The sequence below is a fragment of the Podarcis raffonei genome, chromosome 8, assembly GCF_027172205.1.
Source record: "Podarcis raffonei isolate rPodRaf1 chromosome 8, rPodRaf1.pri, whole genome shotgun sequence".
Taxonomy (NCBI): Eukaryota; Metazoa; Chordata; class Lepidosauria; order Squamata; family Lacertidae; genus Podarcis; species Podarcis raffonei.
The window spans coordinates 38,119,157-38,129,031 of record NC_070609.1 but is presented as its reverse complement, the minus strand read 5'-3'; the positions used below and the strand labels follow the sequence as shown (position 1 = coordinate 38,129,031).

Here is a 9,875-nt window from a genome sequence, read left to right as displayed (position 1 = left end):
TTCCTTGTTGAACCAATAGCATTTATTCCTTGTGGATGTTCAAAAGCTGAAGAAGATTCATGTGGCTTCTTTTTCTGTGGCCTGTCTCCTAGCGCCAAGGTTGGAGATAGTGAGAGCGGCTAGAAAGCAACAGAAGAGACCATTTCATATATCCACAATCAGTTATTTTGAAATTGGAGTCGCCCAAGGTCAGATCGCTTGAGCTGGGAGCATTGGTGCTGCTTCCTGGGCCATTAGTTGACTTAGGGGTGGTGTACAAAGAGTCTTGTCCAGCCTTGCCGAACTTGGTGTCCTCTAGGTGTTTGGGTTACAACTCCCATTGATGGCCATAGTGAATGGGGATTGTGGGAGTTATAATCCAAAGCACCAAGATGGTACCTGGAGGGTATCAGGTTGGGGACGGTTGGTGGTGGTTGGTTTTGTCCATGTGCGAAAGATGAGTGTTCTGAATTCCCATCTTTGAATTCCCGATTCCACTGTCCATCCAGTGTACTAAAATGACTTTTCCCTGCTGAATGAAAATCTAGTGCAAGTTGTACTCTCAGCAGCCACTGTCCTTTTCTATACATTCATTTACTGTGTCATAAAAGCACCATTCTTTGAGGGGGATTATTCATACACATTGAAAACCTTTTTCTGTTCCTTTTAAGAGCGTAAGAAAAGCCTGCTGGATCAGGCCAATGGCCCATCTAGTTGAGCATCCTGGTCTCACAATGGCCAACCAGATGGCTGTGAGAATCCTGCAAGCAGGACCTGAGAACAAGAGCACTCTTCCCCACTCCTTCCAGCAACTGGTATTCAAAAGCACTACTGTCTCTGACCATGGAGGCAGAGCAGCAGTATGGCTTGTAGCCATCAATAGCATTCTCTTCCATGAAACAGGCTAACCTTCTTTAAAGTCATCTAAGTGGGTGGCCTTCACTGCCTCGTGCGGGAGTGAGTTCCATTGTGGTTCGAGTCACATCCAGTTTGGCCCCCAGATAACAAGGCTCTTCTTAATGAAAGCCATGTGTGAGCCTGAAGGCTTGCTCCAAAAAGAGCAAGATCAAAGCCTGCCCAGTTGACAATGAACTGGTTGTATCTGGCTCATGAGCATTGATGGCTGGCTCGCCTTCATTCAATAGCATGTGACGTTTTCCTCTCTTCACACTGAATTGGGTGGGATTTAATTTTTTTGGCCCCTTTTGTTCCTTTGGGACCAGCAGAGCCAGTTACCTGTGTGCTGATCCAAAGCTCCTGTAGGTATTGCTGCAACAAAACAAAAAGACGAGTTATTCAAGGGTTATGGGGGAGGTGATTGTTAACCCTAAGGGGATTTAGGTGTATGTGATGATACTTACACAGTGTTGTAAGGCATGGGCTTTGGTCCATATCTACTCAAACTTGGGTTCTGGTTGAGGCAATACTAGCATGAAACAGGGGAGAAAGATGATGCTTTAAGTTTTGAACTGAATCTTAAATCCAAGGTGGAGTGCAAAACCTAACACAAAATACTGCAGTGTAGAGTGCATCTGTTCAGAGTACCAGCCACATCCTCTCTGGGGCTGCTCTATTTCATTTTATTCCCTTCCCTACTTAGTTATCCATTCCCCCCAGAACAGACCCTGTGGACTGGACACCCTGGTTGTGAATGTGCCCTTCTTAGAAACGTTAGGACCGAGAATCTTTTCCAGCCTCAGGGCCACATTCTCTAGGGAGCAACCCTCTGGGGGCCTGTATGCCAGTAGTGGCCAGAGGCAGCAAGGGGCCAGAGGCAACAGTTGTGACTCTTAACCAGGCATAGACAAACTCGGCACTCCAGATGTTTTGGGACTACAACTCCCACCATCCCTAGCTATCAGGACCAGTGGTCAGGGATGATGGGAGTTGTAGTCTCAAAACATCTGGGGGGCCAAGTTTGCCTATGCCTGCTCTTAACCTTTGCCCAGCAGGACTTTCTTTTTTTTTTTTAAATATTTTTATTAAACAGTTTTTATAATCACACAAACAATACATAATACATAACAACAACAAATACATAAACAAACAATAACAGAAAAAAACAAAAAACAAGTATCATTTCATATCCTAATTTCTTAAACCTTTCTTCCTCGACTTCCTCATGCCTCCCTTTTCTGTATTCCAAATTCTAATCAATTACTCAGCAAATCTTCTCTTATTTTACTTTAGATTTAAGCTAATCTTCCTTATTCTCCTTGTCTTAACCATTGCTAATAGTAACCATTTACTTTCCAGTCCAACATCATTCTAACTTTCATTAATTTTGTAGTATTTCTTTAGATAGTCCTTAAACTTTTTCCATTCTTCTTCCGCTGCTTCTCTTCCCTGGTTTCGGATTCTGCTCGTCATTTCTGCCAAACCCATGTAGTCCATCACTTTCATCTGCCATTCTTCCAGTGTGGGTAGATCCTGTGTCTTCCAGTACTTTGCAATGAGTATTCTAGCTGCTGTTGTAGCATACATAAAGAAAGTTATATCCGTCTTTAACACCCCTTGGCCGACAATGCCCAAGAGAAAGGCCTCTGGTTTCTTAGTGAAGGTATATTTAAATACCTTTTTAAGTTCATTATAGATCATTTCCCAGAATGCCTTAATCTTCGGGCACGTCCACCAAAGGTGAAAAAATGTACCTTCCTTTTCTTTGCATTTCCAACATTTATTATCAGGCAAATGGTAAATCTTTGCAAGCTTGACTGGGGTTATGTACCACCTATAAATCATTTTCATAATATTTTCTCTTAAGGCATTACATGCCGTGAATTTCATCCCGGTGGTCCACAACTTTTCCCAGTCAGCAAACAAGATGTTATGACCAATGTCCTGAGCCCATTTAATCATACTTGATTTAACCGTTTCATCTTGTGTATTCCATTTCAGCAGCAAATTGTACATTTTTGACAGATTCTTAGTACTGGATTCTAACAATTCAGTCTCCAATTTTGATTTTTCCACCTGGAAGCCAATTTTACTGTCCAATTTAAACACTTCATTTATTTGGTGATAGTGCAACCAATCTCTCACCTTCTCTTTTAATTTCTCAAAACTCTGCAATCTCAGTTTGTCCCCTTCCTTTTCCAGAATTTCCCAATATCTTGGCCATGCCCAGCAGGACTTTCTGCCAGCCACACAAACTGAAGTTTCTTTCTACACACACACTGCACTTCTCTCCCCCCCCCATCTCTCCATTCTGCTTCCAAGCTAACAAAATTCATTTTCAGAGATTCAAGGATGCTTTCCAGCCAGGAAACGACCTGAGAAAGGGGCAGTGAGAGACATAGCTTGCAGAGAATCCCAGGGGCCAGAGAGAGGCAAAGGGGGCCGCATTCTGTCCCTGGTCCTGAGGTCCTTACTCCGCCACCCCAGGTTCAGAAATTCTCTCCAGGCATCCAGACAAAAGCTGCTTCAGCCACCACCTCTCACTCCTCACCCCAAACATGCACACTATCAAACAACAGTCTCTTACCCGCCAGGTCTGCGTGACGTCGGGTTTTAAGTACCTCACGGCATAACAGCTGAACCCAAGAACTGTGAAAGAAGCACAGAGGGCTTAATCTCCTGGTCTGCCTTGCCAGCTGTGGCTGATGCAGCTAAGTAGCCACAAGTGCTTCTGGCGTGTTCCTATGCGCAGGCCCACAGGGAAAGCTGGGAATGGCAGGGATTTGGCAAGACTTGCTGTGCGAAAAGCAAGTGCCCCAACTCCTTCCTTCTGCACTGAGTGGCTTCAGAATGAGAAAGTAAAGGAAGGTCAGGAGGGAGGGCAGAGTCAGTCCATGCAATGCTGGGGATTGCTTTGGGATTCCTGCATTTGAAAAAGCTCCCCATTCAGGAAGGGAACTTTACACTTCGCCACTCATAGGAAACCATTTGGGCTGTTTGTAGCATGTCTCTGTGGCCAAGCATTGCCCGGGGCTGATGGGAGTTGTGGTGCAAAACTTCTGGAGGGCACCAGGTTGGGGATGGCTAATCCTAATCATTTCCACTACGTGTTGCTGAAAGACATCAGGGATTGGTGCAAAGGCCCTCGTGGTTCTTCTGCCTTCCAGTTCACAGAACCTTCTTTCTAATCAGTCCTGGCTTGGGAACATTTTTTCATGACCGTTCTATGACTTGGCAAAATCACCATGTGGACAAAGCAAGACCACAGGCTGGGAAGCACCTGGAGGAGTTTTAGGGGTTGATCCGAGACCTTGCCATGTACGTCCCAAAGGCCACTCCCTGGGGAAGCTCTCACTTTGAGGACCTGATCACGCCAGCAAATGGCTGTGGTGCAACTTCCTGAAAGACCGAAGGATACTGAAGGCAGCTGTACCTCATACCTTTTTTGCTAAAGTTGGGCACCTTGAACTCTCCTGCGCTGGAGACGAAGCGAGACCAGTCGTCCATAGCCCTGGTGTAGCTGGGCCATTCCTCCTGGTTGGTGCTGGGCAAGAGAGGCGCCATCTTCCCTGCTCGGTACTTTTCAGTCAATGACTTGCCCAGTTCTGTCATACCCTGAGCAATGACAAAGTTACTACAAGGCGGCCCTGCAGTTGGACGCAGTGGAGCACAGAAGAGTGTCCTGCGCTCAGTTTAAGGGATTGCATGCGGTGATGCCTACCTCAATTTCTGAGAGGGAAATGTGTGCAGATCAGCTTCCCTCAGCCTAGTGGTCTCCAGCCATTTTGGACTACAAATCCCATAGGGGCTGGTGGGAGTTACAGACAGTCCAAAACAGCCAGAGGGCACTAGGTTGGGAAAGCTGGCACAGAGCACACAATGGGTAGTGGCACCAGGTAGATGGGCATTTGTGCTGCATACCCCATGCAACCGCCTCAGGCTTTGTGAGAGATGGTTAAGTGCAGCTGCATGTTTCTAGGAAGCATGTATGAACACACACTTTTTTCTGCTTTGAAATGCATGTTCAGAATGCACTGATGTCTCCAAGGAGTAAGTATGACTTTTAGAAGACATCTGAAGGCAGCCCTGTATCGGGAGGTTTTTAATGTTTGATGTTTTAGTATGTTCTGATATACGCTGTGAGCCACCCAGAGTGGCTGGGGTGGGGTATAAACAAAATAATAATAATAATAATAATAATAATAATAATAATAATAATAGCCTCCTATCTCCCTTCCCCCCAAGCACACACCAGGAGGCAGAGAAGTTGCTTCCTATTATAGAAGCAGCAGCTCATCCAGGCTCATCTTTTAAAAGTGACACGATAGAAGTTTATGCATAGTCTGGGAAAAGTGGACGGAAGAAAGTTTTTTCTCCATCCCTCATAGCACTGGAACTGATGGACATCCAATGAAGCTGTATGTTGAGAGGCTCAGGACAGAGAAAAGAAAGGACTTCTTCATGTCACTCATAGTTAAACTATGGAACTCACTTCCACAGGAGGCAGGAATGGTCACCGACTTAGATGACTTTAAAAGAGGATTAAGACTAATTCATGGAGGAAAAGGGCTATCAATGGCTACTAGAATAGCCATGATGTCTGCCTCCACAGCTGAAGGAAGCAATGCTTCTGAAGTTGCTGGAAACAACAGGAGAGGAGAGTGTTCCTATGCTTATGTTCCGCTCACTGGTTTCCCATAGGCATCTGGTTGGCCACTGTGATCCAGCTGAAGGCTCTTCTTATGATCTTATGTGCTTTGCTCAAAAAAGCAAATGGGGTGGGGATGGGTGTAATGCACAGGCCACTGAAGGGGCAGCCAGTTAAGGTGGCCGGATGTAAAACTGTAGAGGGCTCCTGTGCCTTTCATAGTTGTGTGGAAGAGGGAATTGCAGCAGGTGAAGTATGCCATGCAAGCAACATCTGCTGGAATTCCTCCTTCATCCAACTATGAGAACTTCAGGAGCCCTCTCCACTTCCTCACCTGGCCACCCAACACTCCTCAGAGATGGATGGACCAAAGGATGACAGCGACAGCAACAACAGCAGCAGCAGCAGCAGCATTTGATGGCAGTGACTCACCAGGGATGGGAGGCGCTGGATGGGCACTCCAGCCAAGGTGAACGTTGCATTTTCAAAATCATCTTTGGGGGAGGGGAAACAAACACAAACAAGAAAGATGAGTCAGAGATGTCAAGATTACCTGCCCCATCCCAGCTGGCCATGGGCCCTGCCTCTCTAAAAATGTCAAGTGAATTGCAGAACGTGCCACTACACCAGAATCCTGGTTCTGGTTTTAGAATACAGTATGCAAGTTCCTGGTCCTCATCATCTTGATGCATAGGTGGACTGAAGGGGAAAGAGAGCCTCTGAGTTTTCTAAGTAGATCTGCCACTCACTGCCTCCCGTGCTTCTCTCGTGCTACCACCTCCATCTCCTCCCTCCAATGCGGCTGCATCCTCCTACCACCTGCTTCTCTCCAGCCTCTTCCCCCTCCTCCTCTGCCACCTTCAGCATGCCAGGGCTTCCGCAGTCTGCTTCCAGATGGTGGCAGCAGCAGAGGTTTTTGCCGCAAGTGGTGAAACATCCTGGGCCAGCCCTGTACTCACACAACAGCACAAGCAGAGCAAACTCGGGACTGGAGTTCAATGCTCAGTCCCCACCCTGGCTTGGCTCTCAATACCAATGAGCCATCTGCCCCAGTTACCTTTGCAGCAAGTGGTGGTTGTCCTGCAATGCTCGTCTGTGAGCTTGAAGGCCGCGGTGTCCATATCCATCTGCCTTAGCGTCGGCAAGCGGGGGTGATAGATGTGATGCTTCACTCCAGACAGCATGACTTTTCTGGGCTCCAGCGGGATGAGGACCGTCGGAGAGGCGTAGACAGGAGGAGCATCTTGAGGACAGAGGGCCAAATCCAGTATTTGGGCCATTGCTGCAAAATTAGCCAGAGGAAAGGGAAAGGGGAGTTACTACCTTGCCCATGCTGTCCTCCGGGCAAGTGAAGGCACCCTCCATCCCTCCAGCAGAAACTCTTCCATGAGCTGGAGTTATCTCTGAGTTCACCGTTTGAAGGAGTGGCCTCCTCTTGCCAGAGGAAGATGTGGGGGGCAAGATTTTTATTCACCAAAATGTCTTGGGCCAGCCCTGGGCATCCTTTTGAACAAAGGGCATGCATAAGACTGGTTTGCAAAGGTCCTCAGGCTGGGATATGAGCCATGAAGCTCCCAGAGGACGCTGAACACTAGGAGGATCACAGAAGTCTTCTGACTTGTTCATAATCCCTTCCCCTTCCATGCAAAATTATGAAGAATAATAATTTTCCAGGACTTAGAAATGGTTTGAATGCATAACTGCTGTGATCAGGCCACTGGAATCCATGCAGATCAGGGGTGACTGACTTCCAACCCAGGGATCTGATCAAGCACATTTTTCTGGTTCCCCTAAGACCCAGTGGCAAAACTTGAGGTCTCAAATCTTGCTTTCCATTCTATGCAATAGTTGCAGAGCCCCTTGCAGCGCCCCCGAGGCTCCGTGCCCGGTGTAACCAAACAGGTCATGTTCCCCTAAATCTGCCTCTGCAAGACCCCACCAATTTTCGCAGTCATTGTACAATGGATTTAAAAAAAATATTTAACAGTGTTGGTGTCAGCAGAGAGCTTGAAACCTGCTTAGCAGCTATGGACTATGTCTTCTATCAGCCAGTAGGGTTTAAAGGCACTTAGGCTTCTGGGAATTGTCATCTAGAACTGCTGGGCAGCACCATGTTGGAGAAAGCTAGTTTAAATTAAGTTACATTTCCAAGCTGGGATGTAACAGAGACCTGTGATGAGCCTGAATCAAAAGTGGCTGCTTTCCATCTCCTCTGAGATGCACAAAGAGAGGGGAGCATGTGAATGTGAGCCTACAGCTTCCCATGGTTCATGGAATGCTGACATTCAAACTGATCCTGTGCTTGCTGTGTCTCAGAGCAGCAGAAGGAACAGAGGTGCAAAGGGCTGTATAGAAATGCTGGAGGTTGCTTGGGGAGGAAGTTCCTCAGGAAACAAAAGAGCTGCCTTAGGAGTGAACTTCCTCTCTACGTTTGCAAGGACTGTAGTGGCTGCAGCTTCCCAGCTCACAGGGACACACGCAAACAACATGTGTCTTTTATCAAATGTGTCAGAACAAGCAGGGCTCTGCAGGTCCCATTTCCTGCTTCCTGTGGAAGGAATTCGAGACAGCCTTCAAAAGCAGCATAGAAAATGTCTTTCCTCCGACTCCATGCACTCAGGACCTGCTAGGCGGCTGTCACAGTTGCAGGAGTTGCAGCTCTGCATCACTTTTCCATCCCTACCTCACAACTGCTATTGTGCTGCCCTTTCCATTGAATTATCGTCCTTCCCCACCCCCAATCTGGCAGGCCTACCAGTATTTAAGCAGCCTTATTGATTGCCAATAGACTTGCTTCAAAGAGAGTCTCCTGTGCAATGCTAAGCAAGTGCCTCCTGTGTCTTTCACAGAGTTCCAGCGGCAAAAAGGCCCCCATGGGGCCTGCCTCAGGGCTGGAGGGCAAGGAGTGTGGCACACACAGCTCTGCCTTTCAGCACATGTCACTGCCACTCTGTCTGCCCCCTGAGGCACCTGCCTCACTCTCCCTAAAGATGGGGCTGAGCTGGCAATCAGAGTGGTTTAGGGAGAAACCCATGGAGCTCTAGAAGATGAAGATTCCTCCTGGCAGCAGTGGCAGTCTCCTTCAGGTGCCTTCTAGGACATCCTGCCCATGGCTCATGGAGGACAGTCTTTTGTCAGAAGGACTCTCTGACTCAAGTCTGGTTCAAGATCAAGAGCCCTCGGAAGGGAGCAGTGCATGGGTTTTCCACCAGCAGCTAGGATCCCCCACCGCAAACTGAGTGGACACAGAAGGCTCCTTGTCACCACCTTCCCCCACACCAAAAGATGCATTTCTATCCAACTTACAGCATTTATTTCTAAATTTGCTTCTATGCATGTCAATTAGCAAATGCAAATATAATGCAAACCTGTCTCTTCTTTGCACGAGGGGCCGCTGAAGCACCCTCACACCCGCAAGTCCGCAAGAGAAGGGAAAGGAATACCTCATCCAAGGGGAGACCTCCTTTCTTCTCTCAACTTGTTTCCTGTTCCAGGGCTGAGGGCTCACTTGCCCCTCCAGACATTCTTTGTATTGACCCCCAATTCTCCATGGCAACGGGAAGCCAATACCCCATGGAACAGTTGGGTGATGAGGGCAAGGTTGCTAGGTAACTAGAGCGATGTCACTGGAGTTACCTGGTAACGGGTGATCTCCCCCAATCACCAGGGCTAAAAGAAGGAAGTGTCGTGCCTGAGGTTGTAGTATCTGCTGTGGCCACTAGCCGGCCTGTGCAGGAAAAGGCCAAAGAGAATTTTTTACACAAACATACACCTGCACCCGCACCCCCCCCCCCCCGGTGCTGGTCCGGGAAGAAAGGAATTAAGAAAAGAATTGAAAATAAAACTGCCAACGTAACAATGCCATTAGAAAAACCTACGATGTGACCACTTTTGGAATACTGTGTACAGTTCTGGTTAGCTTACCTCAAAAAGGATGTTGTAGAGTTGGAAAAGGTTCAGAAAAGGGCAACTAAAATGATCAAGGGGGTGGAAAGGTGATGATAGAAGCTTATAAAGTTACACATGGCATGAAGAAAGTGGGTAGAACTCATGGGTGGCTGGTAAAGCTGGTTGTTGGAAGATTCAGGACACAGTGCATAGTTAAACTGTGGAACTCACTCCCACAGGAGGCAGTGATGGTCACTGATGTAGATGGCTTTAAAAGAGGATTAGACAAATTCATGGAGGAGAGGGCTTTCAGCAATTACCACCCATGACAGCTGTTCTCAGGCTCCATGGTTGGAAGCAGCAATGCTTCTGAATGCCAGTTGGTGGAATCCCTGCGACAGGGTGAGCTCCCGTTGCTTGGTCCCTGCTCCTGCCAACCTAGCAGTTTGAAAGCACATCAAAG

General features: G+C 47.5%; 1 protein-coding gene across 2 annotated transcripts; it reads right to left on the bottom strand.

Moving 5' to 3' along the window:
* TEPP (testis, prostate and placenta expressed) lies at nucleotides 1-9,194 on the bottom strand. Of its 2 annotated transcripts, none has more exons than XM_053399351.1 (8): nucleotides 8,968-9,194; nucleotides 6,582-6,806; nucleotides 5,957-6,018; nucleotides 4,317-4,491; nucleotides 3,464-3,525; nucleotides 1,341-1,405; nucleotides 1,216-1,248; nucleotides 1-119 (listed from the first exon to the last, which is right to left on the bottom strand). In XM_053399351.1, exons 2-8 carry the CDS (start codon nucleotides 6,802-6,804, stop codon nucleotides 89-91), a joined length of 651 nt encoding a protein of 216 aa, XP_053255326.1. In that variant the 5' UTR covers nucleotides 6,805-6,806; nucleotides 8,968-9,194; the 3' UTR covers nucleotides 1-88. The 2 variants fall into 2 exon arrangements, with proteins under 2 accessions (XP_053255326.1, XP_053255327.1); XM_053399352.1 differs by having other exon boundaries at nucleotides 8,893-8,984.
* Nucleotides 9,195-9,875: the final 681 nt, after the last annotated feature.